General features: G+C 57.2%; 1 protein-coding gene across 1 annotated transcript in view; it reads right to left on the bottom strand.

Annotated features, from left to right (window-relative positions):
* The window catches only part of B4GALNT4 (beta-1,4-N-acetyl-galactosaminyltransferase 4), a 120,295-nt gene that overhangs the window by 34,018 nt on the left and 65,527 nt on the right, over positions 1–20,750 (bottom strand). The window contains exons 2-7 of the mRNA XM_006131669.3: positions 19,692–19,807; positions 8,035–8,148; positions 4,560–4,655; positions 3,991–4,081; positions 2,412–2,512; positions 921–988 (exon numbers count right to left, since the gene is read on the bottom strand). Coding sequence (XP_006131731.2) covers positions 921–988; positions 2,412–2,512; positions 3,991–4,081; positions 4,560–4,655; positions 8,035–8,148; positions 19,692–19,807 — 586 coding nt within the window. The remainder of the gene's footprint in view (positions 1–920; positions 989–2,411; positions 2,513–3,990; positions 4,082–4,559; positions 4,656–8,034; positions 8,149–19,691; positions 19,808–20,750) is intronic.

Here is a 20,750-nt window from a genome sequence, read left to right on the forward strand (position 1 = left end):
TAATTTGCATCCCTTTTACGGAAAAGGGATGCAGTCTAGACACAGCCCTGGTGGTGCTGGCCTGCTGCCTGCATGGCCCATGGCCAGGCCTGGTTTGGGAGGCTCAGTCCTCAGAGTCCCTTCTCCATTTGGACAGATTCCCTCTTGCTTTTGCTGGGCTCGCTCCTCCTGCATTCTTGCCAGAGGGGGACGCTGGACATGCATGCTGAGTGCACCCTCCCAGCAGCCTGCTTGGCAGACCAGGCACAGAATCCTGAGCCCTGTGGGAGAACTCTTGTGTGCTCAGCGCTGCTGTCTCTGCCCTCTCTACCAGCATGCCCGAGAGAGCCAGCACAGGGAGGAAGGGCCAAGTAATGCTGGGGCACCAGGGCCCAGTGCCTAACCCAGGACAGACCCTCCTATTGAGCACAGCTGCCCACATCCCTGAGTTCTACCTGTGTAGCACCTGATGCTGCCAGAGATGTTGGGGCTGAGCCATGAGAGCCGACAGCCCCGGGAGCTGCAGCGCAGAAGAGAGCGAACGCGGCTGTGACACGGAGCGGAAGGGAAAGCCCCCGCCCCCAGCCCAGGCGCTAATGCGCTGCATGACAGAGAGCTGACGAAGCGGGCAGAGACAAGCCAGAATAGAGCTGTCAGCTCCAGCTGAACCATGTCGACAAGCAGCGTGGGTGGCAGGAGAGGAACCACTCGCTAACACAACAGTGGTGGGTGGGTGTGTGGGAGAGACACAAGGGGCAGGGAAGCAGGGCCAGATGGGAGGGGGACAGAGGTGACAGGGAAAACAAAGGGGTGAGGCTGGAGGTGGGGGTTGCTAGCCACACACTGCCCCATAGGGTCACACTCCCATGCTGCTGTGACCCTGCTGGAGACGACACTGGGCACGGAAAGGACCAAGCAGGCGCAAGGAGGGTCCCACCTACCGGATGGGTTTGGAGACTTGAGAGCTGAACTTGGTGAATTCCCCCGGAGCTGTCCACTCAGAGCCCAGCTGGTGAGAAAGAGAGAGAGAGGCATGAGAGCTAGTCCTAACCAGCTACGAGAAAGCGCCCTGGCGGGACCAGGGACCACTAGCCACAGAGGCAGTACCCAGGGGACTTGGTGTTCCACGTGCCCGCTCCCTAGGTACTTTATTAGCACCACCAGCGAGCTGTGCGCAGGCAAGGCCCACGAACCAGCCAGGGCTCATGGTCCCTCCTTGCTCAGTGTTGCACCCGTGGGAGCTCACTGCCAGGATGCCAGCTTCCCCGCTGGCTCTGCCTTGCCACAGCTCCATGCGGGATGAGTGTCACGGACAGGGCTGCCACGCAGGCTCAGGTAGCATCGCCACAAGCAGCTCTCACTCCCCAGAGAGCCAGCAGACACCATTCCAGGCCCCCAACACTTTGGCTGGCAGCAGCTCCGGCCTGCCATGCTCACCGGGACAGCTGAATCTCCCCTCCCCTGGCTCATAGACGAGCATGGCCGAGCATTGGCTTTGCACGTGCACAAGGGCTTCAGGCTGTACACTGATCACTATGGATAGAAATTAGGACCAGGAGAGGGGAGGGAGATGGTCTCACATTAAGGGGTGAGGAGGGAGATGGTCCCACATCAGCCTACTATGGGGTTCTTGCACCTTACACAGAAGCACCCTCTACTGCAGAATGGACACTGGACTAGCACGCCCCATGATCTAAAACAACCTGGCTGTTCCCATGTTCCTAGGACATCAGCCAAGCCCACACCTCTGGTATCATCAACAGGGGCCCTGGCTGTTTTGGAGCCATTTTGATGGAGGTGAGATTTTAAGAAAAGATTTGGGGAAAAAAAAAGTTGCTTGTGCATCTCACACCCGTTCCCATGAGCTTCCAACTGCTCCTTCCCTCATGTATCTCCCCAGGGCAGCAATGCGTAGCCTGAGCCAAGCGACAACACGATTTCCAATCCAAGCCTGCCGGACAGTTATTAAAGGGCAATGCCCCAAATCTTTCTAGGGGGTGGGAGAAAAGCTTCCCTGTCCCCAGAGTTTCCTTATTCACTTAGCTTCACTCTCCTGGATCAGAGCAAGGCAGAGACATTTCAGCCACAACGTGTGCGGGACATTTCTAAGGGAAATGTTTGGGGTCAGTGCTGCAGGGCTGCTGCCAGGACACAGCACCTGTACAGCTACTCATGATGCATCGCACGCTGGTCTTGCTCATGTTTTCCAAGGATCCCATTGGGAATTATTCTGGCTGCATTTGTACTTTAGCATCCCAGCAAGGCACTGGGGATATGGGCTCTTCCTCTCCCAGCAGATGGTATGATTAGCTGGGGGATAACAGTGTTGCTACCTGGAGGGGTGAGCCCCGGAGAGTTTCCGGCATAGGCTGAGTGTTTCCAAGCCGGGGGTGGAGGGGAGAACAGAGGAGTCATTGAGAGAGGATTTGTACCTTGCCCACAAATGCCACCAGCCGGGCATTGGCTGGGATCTCATCAGAGCTGAGCCAGAACTCCGAGTTGTCATCTGATGCTACGGAAAACTGGAAGTCCCCTGTGGGGCAAGGAAGAACACTGCCATTAGCACAAGGCCATACGAGCGGCCAGAGTGAGTCAGACAATGGTTCACCACCTTGTATCCTGTCTTCCAATAGCGGCCGGTGCCAAGTGCTTCCGTGGGAAGGAACAGAACAGGGCAATTATCGAGTGCTCCTTCCCCAGCTTTAGGCAGTCAAAGGCTCCCAGGGCATGGGGTTGCATTCCTGACCATCTTGGCTAATCGTCACTGATGGACTGAGCTTCCAGGAACGGCAGCCACACTTTCGGCCTTAGGAAAATCTCCTGGCAAGGAGTTCCACAGGCTGACGGGGCAATGTGTGACGAAATACTTCCTGTGTCTGTTTTAAACCTGCTGCCTATAAATTCCTTTCGGTGGCCCCTGGTTCTTGTGTTATGGGAAGGAGGAAACAACACTTCCTTATGCACTTTCTCCACACCTTTTATTATGTTGCACACAGCTAGCGTATCCCTCTTACTCACAGCTTTCCCAAGTTTTTTTAATCTCTCCTCATACGGAAGCTATTTCAGACCCCTAATCATATTTGTTGTCCTTTTCGGAACCCTTTCCAACCCTAATATGCCTTCTTTGCGATGGGGTGACCAGAACAACAATGAGGCAAAGCAGCAGCAGCTGCCCAAAGAGGACCTCCAAGTTATGATGCAGAAGAAATGCAGGTAGCAGGGATGAGGGACATTCTCCGTACTGCAGGACAAAGGGGAAGTGGGGTGGAGACGGTGGCTGAGTCAGTGACACCCGTGTAACTCACTGTGCTAGGGGTCCCTGCCAGCACACTTTGGGGCTACGCTGTTGTCCCAGGAGGGGTTGGAGGTTGCTCTCACTATGCCTTACGCCAGAGCCATCCAGGCTGGAGGGTGGGGGTTGGATCAGGGTTCCTGCTCATTTTTCCCATCCCTGAGCAGAATTAATTTTATTATGTGCACCAATGCGCATGTGGTATGTGACACATCACCTTCCTATTGGTGTGCACAACAAAATTCATGTGGTGGGAGTGAGGCAATGGGTTCTGAGTGTGACAGGGGGCTCAGGGCTGGGGTAGATGGGGGGGTGTAGGAGCATGAGGGCTCTGGCTGGGGGTGCGGGCTCTGGGGAGGAGTTAGTGCTGAAGAATTCAGGGCTGGGACAAAGGGTTGGAGTGCAAGGGCTCTGGCTGGGGGTGCGGGCTCTGGGGTGGGCCTACAGCAGAAGTGTGTGGGGGAAGAAGAGCTCCAGGGTCTGGCTGCCCAGGCAGCTCTGGCTGCAGCAGGGGGAGATCTAGGCTGCGTTGGCCACTCTGGCCATGGCGAGGGGAATCCACAGCAGGCTAGTGTCTGGGGCCAGGCTGCCTGGTTCAGGCCGTCTCTCCCCCCCATGGTGGAGGAGGCAAGGGCAAAAGGCAGGAGGAAGCGGTTCTGTGCAGCCTCCCAGCCCAGCTGTTGAGGGGGGAGAGGGACAGGGGTGACGGAGATGCTCACCATCCTTAAAGGGGTGGATGTACCCAAAGATTCGCAGCCCGTAGTTCTTCCACTTGGGCGACACAGCCAGCTTCTTCACCGTGGTGCGGGTCTGCCCAGGCCAGCACGAGAGGGAGAGAGCACAGGGACGGGTCACACTCAGGCCTGGCCATGTCGCACTAGCACCCATGCTTGTGGGTGAGGCAGGGGAGCATGTCCCACAGCCCCACCCTGCTCCCCAGTGAGGGTGAAATTCTGCCGCCAGGGGTTGGGTCCAGCGCCCACTTCAGCTCTACACCTTGGCCAGCGCACATGGGGCGTGAGCAGGCCCCAGACTGATCCCCTGCATGGAGGGAAACGGGCCGCAGCAAGACCTGGGAATTCTCTCTCCAGGGTCAAGTCCCTAGGGCAGCCCCAACTCACAAGCTCCCTCCACTGCAATGGCCTTGGGACCAGGCCCTCAGGACACCGAGCGCTTTGGCAGCAATGAAGGTCATGGCCAGAGCAGACCAGCCAGCGCCCCGCAGGGGAGGCGATGCGGGGGAGGTAGGGGTAGTGCGGCCCTGTCCCAGCGAGGGCTCTGTACTCACGTGGGGGAAGAGTGGGAAGTGCAGGTTCTTCCTCAGGTGCCTCACGGCCCCACCACACCAGTCCTCGAAAACATGCAGGTTCGCCTTCCCCTTGTTCTGCCGACGGAATACGAGGGAATGAGAGCACATCCCGGACGGGGCCCCAGGTGCCACGTGCTACCTCCCCTCGCGGGCCAAAGGCCACGCCCATCGGGAGGCCTATGGTGCCGGGTCCGACCCCATGAAACAGCTCTGAGCTGCACATGGCCAAGCGAGCCAGAGGGGAGAGCTGAGGGGCTGTGGAAGGGAAGGGGGCACACAGCGCTAGTAACATATGGCCCCCTGCTCTGGGTGGCGCTCGCTGGGAAACATGGGTGCAGGCTGCTGTCTTTCTGGGCTGTGGCATGTTAGTACGACACGTTTCCTGCCCGGCTCCACAGCCAGCCCACGCCACTGCCAGCTCAAAGGAAGATCAGTTTCAGTTCAACCCACACCAGCTCCCTAGCCCCGATTCTGCCGTCAGCCAGTCCTGAGCGCTCGCCAGGGTGCCATGTGGCCACAGCGCTAGTGGCTCAAATCAGGACAAATCCCTCGTCTACAGCCCCCACCATGCTCCCCAAAGGCAGGGGCGCCATTTCAGATTGGGGGGGGGGCACCTGTGCATACTGTGATGGGGGGAGAGAGACTCCTGGGCTCTATCTCAGCTCAGGAAGGGGAGTGGGGTCTAGTGGGTTACAGCAGGGGGCAGATACACTTCAGCTCTATGTAAGAACATCACAATGGCCACTCTGCGTCAGACCAATGGTCCTTCTAGCCCTGTATCCTGTTTTCCAGCAGTGGCCAATAGCAGGTGCTTCAGAAGGAATGAATAGAAGAGGCATCCTCATGATCCATCCGCTGTCACCCATTCCCATCTTCTGGCAAACAGAGGCTAGAGACACCATCTCTGCCCATTCTGGCTACTAGCCATCGATGGACCTGTCCCTCCTTGGACTTATTTTGCTCTGATTAGAACCCTGTTATAGTTTGGGCTTTTCCACCATCTCCTGGCAAAGCGTTCCACCAGTTGATTGAGAACAAATGATTTATTTTGTTTGTTTTAAATCTGCTGCCCATATATTTAATTGGGCCAGCTTCTTGTGTTCTGTTAGTGAAGGAATAAATAACATTTCCTTATTCTATTTTTCCACACCGTTCATGATTTTCTAGACCTCTGACATATCCCCCCACCCTTTAGTCATTTCTCTTCCAAGCTGAAAAGTCCCAGTCTTGTTAATCTCTCCTCCCATGAAAGCTGTTCCTTACCCCTAATCATTTCTGTTGCCCTTTCCGTACCTTTTCAAAATACAACGTATCTTTTTTTAGATGGGTTGACCAGATCTGCATACAGTACTGAAGATGTGGGCATACAATGACTTTCTGTAGAGGCAATGTGGTATTTTGTCTTATTATCTATTCCTTTCCTAGGCTATGTCTAGACTGCAAGCCTCTTTTGAAAAAGAGCATCTAGATTATAGCCAGTACTTTCGAAAAAGCAAGCCGCCTTTTCGAGAAAGAGCACCCAGGCAGTCTGGATGCTCTCTTTGGAAAAAGCACAGTTTGCATTACATAGCGCCTTTTTTCGAAAGAGCACTTTATTCCTCATAAAACGGGTCAAAAAACTGCCATGTTCTTTCAATTTACTTTCAAAAGAACGCGGTAGCAGTCTAGATGCAGGGGAAGTTTTTTTGAAAAAAGGCCACTTTTTTCAAAAAAAATCTGTAGTCTAGACACACCCCTAACGATTCCCAATATTCTGTTAGCTTTTAAGTTTTTAGATGGCCACTTCACATTAGACAGATATTTTCAGGGAACTATCCACAAGGATTCCAAGATCTCTTTCTTAAGTGGTAACAGCTATTTTGTATCTATAGTTAGGATTATATTTTTCCACGTGCATTACTTTGCACTTATCAACACTGAATTCCATCTGCCTTTCTGTTGCCCAATCACCCAACTTTGTGAGATCCCATTGTAACTCTTTGCAGTCAGCACTGGATAAGTCCCTGTTCACCCATTTTTCAAGAACATTTAACACAGTAATCCCAATGCAGATCCCTGCAGCACAACACTCATTCCTACTCTTTTTTCACCCTGTCTTTTAAGCGGAGTACCTGGCAATGTTTTCATGATGATCTAACGATCCATCAATTACTGGACTGCCCAGCCTTTTGTTATTCTTAATCACTCCGCCTTCCTCTTTTTATAACAAACTCCCTGCCCCAAAATCAAAGCTGCAAGCAGCTCAAACTCCGTAGCATTTAAAAACTGCCTCTGGAGTCAGGGCATGCAGCTACTACCCCACACAGCCCCCCATAAATGATGCCCTTGCCCACAAGCACAGCTGATCCCCAGCTGATGAGAAAGCCAAGCTGCTGGCAACAGGCCTTGCATCATACCCTAAATGCCCTGCGACAGCTCAAGTTCCAGAGATCAGACCTCCTCCAGAATCTGACCGGCTGCCCCATCCCGTCATGGGTCTGCTGAATAGGGACCCAGGGACTGTTCCACCATTAACACCCATTTCTTTCCCTTCTGGCTTTGTATTTTGGCAACTCCTCTCCTGTGAATGTGGGGTGGCCGCTGTCATGGGACCCTCAGTGCTAAAAGCATGATACTTAGGAGCAGCAGAAACTGGCAAGGTGACACCCATTCCCATGGCACTGGGGTGTCTGTGGAGACGCCAGCCGGAGCGTCCCACCTGGTCATACCACGCTGACCTGCAGCCCCAGTTGAGCTCCTCAAGTTCTAGGAGCTCCCAGCAGAGGCCCCACACCCCAGGGCGGCAGCCAATGCCCATGCGATGGGGCTTCGCTATACCCAATGCATCGCAGGATGGGACCAACCTCCCAGGGTGCCTAATAAGTAATTGGATCTGGCCCCAGAGCAGGGCCCACCATGTGGCACAGCAGCCTGGCCTCCCTGCACTCACTGGGGATGCAGCCCCTTGGTGTGATCAAAACAGCCTCCACCCGGGGAACAGCTCTCGGCGAGCCCCTCCCAGCTGCAGCCCCCGCCCCATGGCTGCTGGTGCGCCGCATGAGCTCATTAGGCAGATGCCTGGCCCAGGTTTCTGGCTGCCTGGCCCCTTTGCTGAGCTCTGAGCTGAGCTGCTCTTGCTACAGCGCTGCTGGGGGGCAGCGCAAAGGGGGCCTGTCTGCTGGCCACGTTTCCAACACTAAGACATGGGGAATGAAGGATTCTCCGGCCTCTGCTCTGCCCTGGCTGGGAGGCTGGTTCCGTCCCAGTGCCTGCCCATCACGACGGATGGGAGCTTGCTCAGAGGGAGGCTGCCTCCAGGTGGGCTCCCCTCCAGCAAGCCGGCAGAATCAGTCAGAGGGAAGGAGCTGCTTGGTGATCCCACAGGTTCTCCTGCACCCCCAGCCCCATCTCCACAGCTCCCGCGCAGGCAGCGAGGATGGCTTTCACCCCGCCTGCTCCTTCCTGCCCAGCTCACCTGCTCGCTCCATGGCAGAACACGCTTGGTCAGGTTCAGGCTGGGGGGCTTCCTGGCTCCATCTGCCCTGTGGCCTCTGGACAGCCATCCCTCCAAGTCCTGCCCTTCGCCCTGCTGGGGAAACCGAGGACAAGATGAGAGAGCTGCATCCCATGCCAGGCCAGGGGAGGGTCAACGGATGACATGGATGACACGGATGACATGGATGCCATTTAAAGGCTGTGCATTTAAATTCTCCCATTGGGGAGCGGGAGCGCTTCCCCCCAGCAGCGCTTGAGGCCCAATGGAGCACTCCCTCTACCCCAGAAATGCAGCCCCTCCCGAGGCTGAAGTCAGCACTGCTCAGCGCCCCGCAGCGAGGCCGTGGGGTGGCTCAGGGCAGGCAGTGGAGAAGAGCCCCATGTCCAATGGGGAGGCTGGCAGGGCCGCAGAACCCCACCTCCCCATTGGAGGGCAGGGTTGTGTCCAATGAGGAGACCGGCAGGGCCTTGTTTACAAGGGCCCGGGGAATCTAAACACCCTTTCTGAGCCACCCACACCCAGGCGAGGGGCCAGGGACCATTCCGTGACCCGGCAGGAAGGCCTGTGTGTGGCACTTTCCTGTCTAATCGAGAGATGGTCCCAGAGCCAGGCACCGCAGCATCCTGGTACCTCCCCAGCCCCTTGACACAGGACAATCCTGCGGGATCATTGGTTTGGCAGCTCCCCAGAGAGGCCCGATGAAGGGATGAGGGGCCCCTCAGGGCAAGGTGCAGCGTGCCCCCTACTGAGCTTACAGCTCTGCAGAGCTCACTGCCAGCGTGAGTCGAGCCAAGCACGTCACGCCGACAGCTGGGGGAAACAGCAACAGCGCTGAAGCTTCCACCTCAGCCCGGGGAGCAACAGGATTGAGCACACTAGGCAGGGGGAAGGGAAGGGGTTACCTGTGTCCATTGGGGTAGGGAAGCCAGAGGAGTGAGTTTGGCTTGGCGCTCTGAGCCCAGCGAAGCGGGTGTCCGGTCCTCTCCTGCACCCAGACCCACGCAGAGCCCTTCCTCCCCCGTCAGCCCCGTGTCACTGTCCTGATGGGGATGGGTTGTCTCCTAGGCGTGGGAGGCCAATCCCGAGCAGGACACAGACACCGCACACCCAGAGCCAGGCACCGGGTGAAGCAGACGGGTGGTCATGAGCCCACTGGCTGGTGCCAGGTCCCGGCATGTAGCTTCGTTCCTCGAGGCAGGGAAGGTCCAGGGAGCACAGGGAGCTGCCCACAGAGACGAGGGGCCAACCGGGATGGGAGACTGGCCAAGAGCAAAGGCAGGCCGCCCAGTAGAACAGGACGGACAATGCACCAGGAGCCGCTGGCCATGCCAAGGCTGTGCTGGCAGAGGGGAATTTCAAAGCAGGGCCAGGCGGAGGAAGAAGAGGGCTGCATGGGGGAGATGAATGCCCGCGGGGGAGCCCTCTGCTGCCCACATTCCTGCCATGCGCAGGGATGAGGCAGTGGCAGGCAGGAGATAAACCACGCCTGACCCAATCCGCTTGTGCCAGCCGCTCCTCATTACACAGAGACAAATTACCCTGGCGACTGGGGTTCTCGAGAAGGAAACAAAGCGCCTTAGCCCGTGATAAATGACTCCTTGTCAAGCTCCCCGTCTGGTGGAATTAATTCCCAGCCAGCTGTGCCCAGCGTAGGAAGGAAGCAGGGATGGAAGGAGCCTGCAGCTACAGACGTAGCAGCGTGGCTGCCCAGCCGGCCCCGGGGCAGCGCTGTTTGGGTCCATGGCAGCTAGGGAAGGGATCTGGCCGGTGAAGCGCCTGGCACCAGCTCGAGGTGGCCCCAGGGGTGCTTAAACAGAAGGTCTTTGGGGCAGGCACAAGCTTAGGCGCACAGTGAGCACTGTACCTACATGCAAACAAAATGTGTGTTCAGGAGGGTGGGCGGAGGGGGCCCTATGGCCAGGGATGCTCTTTACAGCTCTGGAAAGGAGAGGTGCCAGATGTGACTTGCAGGAGACGCAGCGTGACCGAGTTGTGTGAGCCACGCGGGACGTTGTGACAGGGTCCCAATCCTGACCAAAAATAACCCGACCCCGTGAACTCCGAAAACAAAGTTAGCTGTTTCATGCCTCAGTTTCCCCATCTGTAAAGGGGGTGGCACAATTCTGAGGCCTGCTGCACCGCACTGGGCAAGAGCCCCTCTGACAAGTGATGTGCTCTTTGTGTTACAAAATCCTCTGGTGCGGCCAGACACTGGCAAAGAGCTGCTATTTGTGAGGCCGCAGGATGGCTTGGGTCTTTGCTGCCCGTGACCTCTCCCGACACTGCCACTGCAGAGGTGGGCGAAATCCAGAGCAAGCTGCCTGCTAGCAGCTGCACCAGTTAGCTGAGCCAAGCATTGGCTGTGGAGGAAGAACCAAAGCTCTGGTCAACCCCCGGTAACTGCTGTTACTCTGAGCCGCTCCCCACTCAATCCCAACATTGCCTGGGCAGCGAGTGAAATAAGGGACGGTCTTGTGTCCTGGCAGCCGCAGGATATGGGATAAGAGGAAGGGCGTGAAGGGGACAGGCTCCGAAAAGAGGGCAGAACACTGGTCTCGGAGAACCATCCGCCAGACATTAATGGGAAGGGGAAAAGCAGGCTGCAAACAGCTGCCCTAGTGGATTCTCCAGCAACAGAGCCAGAGACGCACGCCTGAATGCGCCCCACGTGCACCCCTGCAAGCCCAGCAGCACGGTGCAATCAGGGCTCCCATGATTCCTACTCGAGCTGCATGTACAAACTCTCGTCGGCTTTGGCGAGTGTCAGGGGTCCTGCCCTGCGGCCCCAGGAGCGGGGGGAGACGGCCCTGCCATTTGCTCCACGTCTCCCTCCTCTCCTGCTCCGTGTCCAGACGCATCATGTCAGTTTTGCAGCCTGGCAAGGGAACGGAGCGCCGCGGCCCTCGGAAAAGGGGCCGCTGGTGTTCAGGGCTGTAACGGGTACCACACCCCCAGCTCACAGATGCAGGGGTGGATGGAGCGCACCAGCTGCTACTTACTGACTTGTCCTGGTGCAGCTTGGCTGACAGGGAGCCAAACTCTGGGCTGTCACTGGCCTCCGCTGAGCTTCTTTCTTGAGGCCAAAGAGGCGCAAGGAGCCACCTGGCCAAAAATGCACAAGCCACCTGGGGGGTTTTGTGCACCAAGTGATTGCTCTCCAGCTCAGAGGCGTGGCTACGGTCGCTCCCAGCACAAGAAAGCCAACGGGTGATGAGGATCCTTCATGTACAGGTGGTGAATTGGCTCTTCTATCCCAGACCCTTAAGCGCCACATTTCCCAGGCAGGGTCTCTAAGCCTTAGCAGAGGATGGTCACTACAAGGGCTCTGCTCCCACAGGGCCCAAGCTCAGCTGCTTCCAACCTCCACTGCTTTCCCTGGTGCCTTGTTCAAAGAACGGTTGGTTCGATTTTTGTTTTTACTTTAAACAAATACGCACACGTATGCCCTCCCCCTGCCCCAGGGATTCAGACTCAGTAATTCCCTGTCAGATGGGGAACAGGCTCTTCCACCAACAAGCCAAAGGCTTTGGAAAGCTAAAAAATAGGACCCATCTATTGGAAACCAGGAGGGGGCTGTTTGGTATACTCTGGCTGACACCACTTCCAGCCGAAGAGACAGACAGGGGCTCTGATGTAACATCCTGTGGAGAACTGGTCCCACATTTCCTGTCCAAACATGCTCCCCCTTCCCTGGATGAAAAATAGCCTTTTCCCAAAGCACAAAGCTTGTGTCATTTGAAATATTTCTGGCTTTGTGGCAATCTACCAAAAGCGAAACATTTGTTGATGTCTGGTAAAAACAACAACAAAAAAGCTTTGAGAGAGAGCGTGCAAGAGTTTATTCTCTTTGCCAATCACAAAGTTGGGGGAGGGAGGGTCTTTGCTGACTGGCGACAGCAGCTGCCTGTGGGCAAAGGAGCTGGTTTTGCGGTTGGAAGAAGCAGTGGAAAATTATTCCCTTTTCAAAGGTTAAAGCAACCGGCGACGGGGATGTGATTATTATTGATCGTTTGGTGCCCGCTGGAGCTGAACAGATGCACAGATCTGTTTTACGGCACTCAGACGGCCAAAGGGGATTTGCCTGCCTGCCTTACCCAGAGGCCCTGCAATGGGCAGCGCTGCCACAGAGCCTCAGTGGCCACGAGAGGGTTCGAGTCCCAGGTTCACTCCATACCATCCCAGTGCACATCACCGACTCTCCCTGGCGGGCGGCCCAGCCTTTTGAACCAGGCGTGGAGCCAGTTTGGAGCGGATTCTGCTTTTCCGCCCCTTTCAGCCGGCTTTCCCTTTCCATTCCCTCTAAGCCCTGAGCTGTGTCTGGCTCTGACACAGGGCCTATCGATCGGGCTTAGCTAATTGAGAGTGGGCAGCAAGTGGCATTGGTAATCCATCCACCCGCCATTCCCCTCGCCCGCTGCACAGCCCAATCCCACTGTCACTTTAACCTTGGCCCGGGACTGCTGTCCCAAGCCTCGGGGCTGCTCCCCACACCAGCACTGCAACTTGGCTTGTGTTTATTTCTGGGCCTCCCTATGCTTCCTCTGCGGCTGAAATCTCATTCGCCTCATTCTGCAGATGAGGCAACCAGAGCCCGACGAGGTCAACGACTTGCCCAAGATCTCTCACAGGACGCTAGTGGCAGGCGTATCCCACTTAGCTGGGGCGTGGGCCAGGCACAGCTGTTACTGCAAGCTGATCTTTCAAGAGGCATTCACTTCAGCAGAGCTGGGAGCTTTCCCACTCAGCGGTGCTAGTTCCCAGCCTCGCCCTTTCCCCTCAGCTTCCTCCAGCACCGCACCATCAGCTGCAGGATCTCGTCGAAGTGCATCTACCCACCCAAGCAGGACCGACAGAGCCGGGCCAGCCACGCAGAGCAGCATCCAGTAAAGCTTTATGAATGGGTGCTTGTCAGTAACCACGCCCCCTTGGTACACAGCACTGCCCTCTACTGGACAGAAGCAGACCCACCCCTGTGGGGCAATTCTTTTTCTCGTGGCTCACGCGAGCGGCGATCCTGCTAACTAGAGTTTGCCCAGGCACCTGCAGTGCTGACGGCAAAGACAATGAAAAGTGAGTGGCTGGCTCTCCAGCGTGCCGGGGCAGAGGAAAGCTCCAACCGGCTCCTCCACAGAGCGCTCCTTGCTCCTGACGCAACCCGCCTCCTGGTAACGCTTGGATCTTCCACAACACCAGGCAGCGCAATGATGGACCCAGGGGCAGAAGGGGGAAAAGGTATTAACCCAAGATCACTGAGCTCTGGCGTCCACACTACCCAGCCCGTTATTCCAAAGTAAAGGGGCTGGTTATTTCGAAATAATAACCCCTGCTTTCCTCGGGGAATAACGCTTATTTTGAAATAGCAGGTCTGTGGATGCTCCACTGCTGCTACTTTGAAATAGCTCCTCCCCAGAGTCATTGAAAGTAATCACTCCCCAGTGCTTCCTGGGGCTCTATAGCGAGGCAGCGTGCCCACATAGGGGGAGCCTGCCTTGGACTCATTTTGAGGCTTCCCCGTGGCGTGGACGTGCTATTTCGAAACAGTTATTTCAGGAGCTGTTATTTCAAAATAGGTTACTTTGAAATCATTTCCTAGTATGGACATGCCCCGAGAGAGTCAGTGGCTGCATCCATCTGATAGTTTGCCTCTCCCAGCTCCCAGCCCCGCATGCCAGGCCTTAGCCCACCTGCTCCTTATGGAGATAAACCCATGCAGATGTTGGTCATTTTGCAGCCTGGCAGTGGTGCCCTGGCACACCTCATTGCAGGAGGAGTAACAGTTAATCCGAACTAAGGACTTAGTTCGGATTAACTTCTGACTGCCACGTAAAGCCGCGGGCAGTCAGTTCGAACTAAGGGGATTTAAAAATGGCACCCACCTGGGAACATGCAAATGAAGCCCGGGATATTTAAATCCTGGGCTTCATTTGCAAGTTTGAATACCTACATTAGCCACCCTAGTTCGAACTAGGGGGCTAGTGTAGACATACCCTGAGAGAGGCAAGGTCCCAGTCTAGCCCACATCTGTGTAGCGCCTGGCACAGCTGAATCCTGCTACGGAGCCTCCAATTGCTACTAGAATTAACCATCTCCAGTTATTTGTAGATGTGCCCTTCGTGGCCCATCACGGTAGGCCCTATACACAGCATGGTAAGGACAAGAACTAGCCAGACCTACCCATTCATCCCCATTTTACAGATGGCAAATGCAGTGACTAGCTCTGGACACACAGGGGGCTGTGTCTAGACTGGTAAGTTTTTCCGCAAAATCATCTGATTTTGCGGAAAAACTTGCCATCTGTCTACACTGTCCACTTGAATTTCCAGAAAAGCACTGACGATCTCCTGTAAAATCATCAGTGCTTTTCTGGAAATACTATGCTGCTCCCATTCGGGCAAAAGTGCCAGTGTAGACAGCATAGTTCTGTTTTCCGCAAAAAAGCCCCAATTGCGAAAATGGCGATCGAGGCTTTTTTGTGGAAAACCGCGTCTAGATTGGCCACGGACGCTTTTCCGCAAAAAGTGCTTTTGCGGAAAAGCATCCTGCCAATCTAGACGCGATTTTTCCAAAAATGCTTTTAACGGAAAACTTTTCCGTTAAAAGCATTTTCGGAAAATCCTGCCAGTGTAGATGTAGCCAAGGAGTCTGATCTCCCAAGGCCAGCCTGCCTCTCCGGACCCTGCTGCTGGGGTACAGCGAGCCAAAGGCCCCTAAGTGCACCGGGACATGAAGGCTGATGGGACCACACAAAAAGGCAGCCCCCCCAGAGACTCAGGGAAGGCCATGGCTGAGGCCAGCACGGAGGGTGACAAGTACATTGCACATCTGAGTGGAGCACGCGGCGACCGGAGGTGGCAGATAAATGCTGTAAACAAAGAGGAGCCTATTAGGATGCATGGCACTATGGAAGTAATTAGCAAACTTTGTCTAAACGAACTAATTAAAGCCCTGGAGGAGGGGAACGATGCCCTCTGAAAACACGATTAGACAGGCAGCATAATTAGGCTTTGATTGTTGGAAAGGAAGAATTTCTTCTGCTCCCATGGAAAGTTTAGCCCGAATTCTAGAGTGGCCTTTAGAAGATGCGCTGTGGTTGGGGTGGGTGTGGGGAAGGGCTCTGAAGGTGTCAGTGCAGGGAGAGGGAGGGAGCAGCCGGTACCAGTGCCAGTTCCAAAACTCAGTGGCACTTTCATGCCAATGTCTGGGGGACTTGCTAAGGCCCCCGTGGCTGGTGAGAGCACCTCAGTGCCACTTGCTCAGAGCCCCCTACCCCTTGGTGTGGGCCCTTGGGGGGAGGGGCTGATGGGCAGGATCCATGTGGGACCAGCGCTGGATTGGCACACATCAAAGGGGGAGGACGCACTGACAACGGCCATGTCTAATGAGCCTTTGTCTTGCAATTTCATTGCGGCCTCGTGTGCAGCTGGCTCTTGTTAGCAGCACACGCTCGGGAAACCCCCCAAAATGGCTCTCCCCACTCTCCAGCCCCCGCCTCCAGGGCAGCCGAGCGGTGGCAGATAAAAGCGTCTCTGTTCCGCAGCAGTGCGGAGCCAAGGTGGCTCCCTGCCATGGCTAGGGAGAACGGGGGGAGGCGGGAGCTCTATCGGAGGAGGGGCTGGGTGCTGGCAGCCCTGCCCTGCCCCAGCTATAAGGAGCTGTCTGTGGACGACAGCCTCTGTAATTAATGCTACTGAGTTTAAACCACCCTGGGCTCCAGTTTTCCATGGCTGGGGCTTTTTAGCCCCATTGCTTTGCTTTGGATCCAGGGCGCTATGGCAGCCAAGGCTGTTTTCCTTTCCAGCCAGTGAACTTCTCCCCGCCCTGCACTGACAGAGGCAGCAATTCAGAGGCTGCCCTGAGCAGGCCCCTGCTGGCTTGCCTTGCGGGATAATTCTCCCGTTTGTTCCCAGCGCTGGGGGCGGGAAGAAGGGGCCTGTAATGCTCAGACGGGGCACAGCTCTGCTGAGCTGTGGGATGCCCTTCCCGGCCTCGCTCATGGAGCCGCCAGCACGGAACGGAGGAGACGAGAGCGGACAGGCAATGGGGCTTTGCCCCCATGCCGGCCAATGGGGCAGCTGTCTTGAGGCAAACCCCAGCACCGACAGGATCCCCCCTCATAGCCCCAGCCAGCAAAGCTCCACTTGGAGCAAGTCTTAGCTCCACCAGTGAAAACAGCCACTGAGCCTAGCGGGGCACCGGAGCAGGGACCCAATGGCTGGAATGGTGCAAATCCTGCTTCTCAAAGGGGCGTGTCTAGTTGAGATCAAAGCAGGGAGAATCCCTGGTTGCCTGGGAGAGCTGCACCCTCACGTCGCCGCCGGATCACAGTCCTCTCCTGCCTCCCACTGGGTCCAGCCGGGCTAGCTCTGCAGGGCCTGCAAAGTGGCATGGGATGCTCAGGTGACAGGCTGGAGATGCTCCTGGCTGCATGGGGGGAGGCATGGAGGAGCCCTGCTCTCAGCGGCTGGAGGGAAGGGTGGGGAGCCAGGCCAGATGCCTGTGGCTGCCAGCACACACGTGCTCTTTCAGATGGGAAGCAACTTCCGGGAGCTGCTGGCTGGGTCCCACTTAACAGCGGCCTTTGTTCCAGTGACATCCCCAAAACGAGGCTGGGGACAAAACCACCGAGAGGCCAAATGCTCGGTTCTGGCATCGCTCCGCCCCGCCCCGGCAGAGATGATCCATTAGTGCCCCAGGGCGCTGCCCCCGCCAGCAAGCACAGAACAGAGAAGGGCGCCGAAGCTGCTACCGTGGCCTGAGATCACCCAACGCCGGCACGTTGCGCAGGCTATCAGGGCCGGTTCCCCTTCTCTGAGCAGCACAGGAGGGGAGCAGATGCGGCAGGGCTTGAGAGCAAGGGAGGAGGGGGCAGGCAGGAGGCAACGGAGGCAGCAGGGCTGTTCAGGGTGCAAAGGATGAAGGGCAGGGAGAAGTGAAATAGCTGGGATAGACCACGCCAAGCAAGGGACTCTTTGCAGCAAGGCAGGGTTGATGGCTTGGAAACGGCTCAGTAACAACCAGCATAGGGTTAGTTTGTCCAGTAGACACTGCAGGGAGCTGGGTGCCCACAGGCCTGGGGTCTATTCCGAGCTCCCTGGCTGACGTGCACGCCGTGCCCATCTCTCACTGCGTCTGCTTCTCGGGGTGTGCCGGAGTGGATGCTACTGATCATTTCGCCAGACACTTTTGCAGCCTCAGGTGAAAGGTGTGCGAAGGGCAGGCTGGATTTTCGCACCATGTCAGTATTTCAAGAGCTCCCAACCCTCATGCCTCAGGGCAGCAGCTTGGCCAGGAAGAAATAGCTCCAGCCTAGAGGAAGGTGAGGTTGGCCCTGGTATCTAAACCACCTGGAATTGGGCTGGGATGTAAATGGTCCTTTACTTTCTCCAGTCCTCCCCACAGAGTCTTCAATAAGCTGGGGGGCTGCAGCCAGTGTTCCCTGTAATTTTTTTTCAGCCATGTGGAGAATAAATTTTGTTGTGTGTAGCGAGGCATGAGCAGGTATGTACCACCAGTAGAAACCCATGCTGATGGCTGTGGGCGCTTTGCTAATCAGCTGGGCGGCATTTGAATCTTTCCTGAGTGGCTGCGCAAGTGCTCAGTTTACAGGGACCCCTGGCCGCAGCTACTGGCCTGGGCCAGGGCTCCATTAGCACAGCTCTCTGCATGTGGCAGGCCAGACGGTCCACACCCTGTGCTAAATGCTGCCATGTGATTTCCATTCCAGAACCGTTTCTGTCCCCCTTGCATCCCGTGGCTGCCAATGCCTGCGGAAAGGGGCAGCGATCTGTCAGTGTCACCGTTATCACAGTGAGGGGAAATGAACTATCGCCGGCAGGCGGTGAAATATGAGCTTTCCCTCCACCAGGCTCCCGTACAGCCTGCGCAAGCCCTGACAGCGCAGTCCTGGCAGAGTGAGCCAGATCCAACGTGCTCCTTGCACTACCCGGGCCACCGTGGGCGAGGGGCCCTGTACGGCACATGGCCCACAGGCAGAAGCAAGGGTGCCTGTGGGGAGCAGGGGTGCAGGGAGAGCCCCCCCCCCGAGGATCAGGGAGGGGGCATGAGGGAGCAGCCAGTCAGCAATCAGGGCACAGAGCATCCCCTGGGTGCTACCATGCCTCTGTCCGCAAGCCAAGCACCCAAGTGCCCTGCCAGCTCTTCCTCCAGCCCCTGAGGGGCTGCAATGGCAGAAGCAGCTCGCTGTGCCCAGCCCACAGCCGGGCTCTCAGCCCACAGACCCCAGCGGGAGCAGGGCCATGTCCAGTTCAACCAGCAGAGACCAGCTGTGCTCCGTCCACTGGGCAGGCCCTCCCGCACGTCTTTCAGAGTGGTGATGCCACTGGGAGACACACACTCCGGCCACAGTCCCCTGCCTGCTCCCCACCTAGTGTTATCTTCAGGGGCGGCTGGGTTCCCGGGCTCCATCCGGCCGAGCAGCATTCTACCCCTACTCTGTGCTTCTCAACAGGGCGACGCTGAGACGGGGCTGCCCCACGCCTCTTGCCTATGTGCTCGCCAAGGGGGCACCCCATGGGACCCACGGACACGCCAGAGGTGTTCTGATCCAGGATCCCCACACATGCCTGCAGGAGCTCGCCACAGGGACGAAGCCGTACAGGCCAGCTCTCATACCCCTTCCTGGTTTCCAGCAGCACAAGCCCCTTGGGCAGTGGTTCTCAACTGGGGCAGGTGTACCCAGGGGTATGCTGGGGTCTTCCTGGGAGTACAGCAACTCAGGCCACATCTATACTTACTGCGCTGGAGATCAATCTTCTGGCATTTGATTAAGCAGGTCTAGTAAGGACCCGCTAAATCAAACGCTGAGGGCGCCCTCAATTTGTGAGGAGGAAGGGAAGTTGATGGGATTGTTTGCTCCCATCGACCTCCCACTGTGGAGTCACCACCCCAGCCCCTTCCCCTCCCGCCATGGCGCTCAGCCTGGGAGCACAGACCCCAAATGGCCGCTTGCCGCCGCCTGCTCCCCCGCCACGGCCCAGCTGAGTGGTGTAGCGCTTGGCCGAGCCGCCACGGAGGATGAGGAAGCGGGGTGGGGCGCTGACATACACAGCCAGGGGGTGTGGCCATGTACGTCAGTGTTACAGACTCACAGACACTGGGCTACTATCTATACGATTCCATGGCAAGCATAAGAAAGTGCACGATGCAGTACTCGCGTGCGGCGCTGCCGCCACTGTGTGTCTGTGTCTGATTTGGTCATCAAGCAGCTTTTAAGTGAGGTACACAGGCCAAACCAGCCTCCTCAGAGGGGGACGGGAGTCCGGAAAGGCTGAGAGCCACTGCCCGAAGGAGTCCTGCCGTGTACTTCCCATCACGGTTATCCTAACTCCTTCCATGGCCTTCCCATCAGGACCCCTGCCTCCCTCAGGGTGCCCTCTGTGTCAGGGCAGCATCAATGGGGAGACCCCTTCGCAGCCCAGCTCAAGGGGCAGCGGCAGGAAGCCCTGCAGGGAGACCCCAGGTTCTGAGCTGGGGGAGGGGCCTAGTGTTAGCTCACTGGCCCCGCCCCCGGCACGCACACAGCTCCACCCCCCCCCCACATGCCTGGAGCCCAGAGCCGGAGCCTAGAGCTCATTTCCCATCTGCCAGAGAGAGGGGACAGGCCAGCCGGCAATTACCATCTGCTCATCCTCCCGGCTCTCGCTGGAGTCCTCGGCCTTTCTCTGCTGCGCTGATGCCCGGGCCCCGGCCCCGCGCCTGCCAGCATCTGTCACCTCGCCCAGCCGCTCGCCATCTGCAAACAACAAAACAGATGCCGGGGGGGGCGCATGAGACGGCAGCACCGCAGCTGGAGAGCTGCCGCCCACCCGCCAACCCCGGGGCATGGGAAGGGTCGGTGCAGCGCCTCGGAGCTCAGCGATCAGCACCACTACCTGTGTGTGCCAGGGGCCCAGGCCGCAGCCCCGCTCACAGCCAGGGACAGTCTGCACCTAGGTCTGCCCATGCACCTCAGGCCTGCCCTGCAGCCCCGCCCAACCCTCACCCAGATTTGCCCGTGCATCCCACACCTCATCTGGACCTCCCAGCTATCCCACCCCCACCCTCACCCAGCTGACTATCCCAGCTCTGGCCCCTCCCAGCTCTGCCCATGCACCCATGAAAGGCCAGCTGGGGATGGCAAGTCCCAGCCCCGCCCCCTTCCACCTGAAGCTCCGCCCCTTTCGACCTAAGGCTTCCTGGCCATGTGGAGAGTTGCAGCTGCTGTGCTGTGGTCCTTGGTGGCTGGGGGAAGCTGGGCTGCTGCGCAATGGCTTGATCCTTTCCCAGTTGCCGGGGGAAGCTGGCCTGCTGTGCCACGGCTCATTGCTCCCAAGCAGCCGGGCTGCTGAGCTGGGCTGCTTTCCCCAGTGGCCGGACAGAGCCAGGCTGCTGCGCCGCGGCCCCAGCCTAAGGCAGTTGGTCGCGTAGGCTATTTTGGAAAGACTGTGCCTTCCCTTGCCTACATTACCGAGTGCCCCTGCCTGACCTGCAGCCCCCAGCTGTCCCAACCCCAGCCTCGCCCACACACCCCAGCTGTAGCCTGGTACCTCCCCACCTCACTGTGATGTTATTGGATTGTGATGTGTCTTTACTGATCACTGTTGCGACCACTGCTTCATGTACGAAGTGGGCCAAGTGAGATGTCTATGCAAAGCTGATGGTTCGCTGGTTATGGTTGGGCTACGTGTGTGCATGTA

The sequence above is a fragment of the Pelodiscus sinensis genome, chromosome 4, assembly GCF_049634645.1.
Source record: "Pelodiscus sinensis isolate JC-2024 chromosome 4, ASM4963464v1, whole genome shotgun sequence".
Classification (NCBI taxonomy): Eukaryota; Metazoa; Chordata; order Testudines; family Trionychidae; genus Pelodiscus; species Pelodiscus sinensis.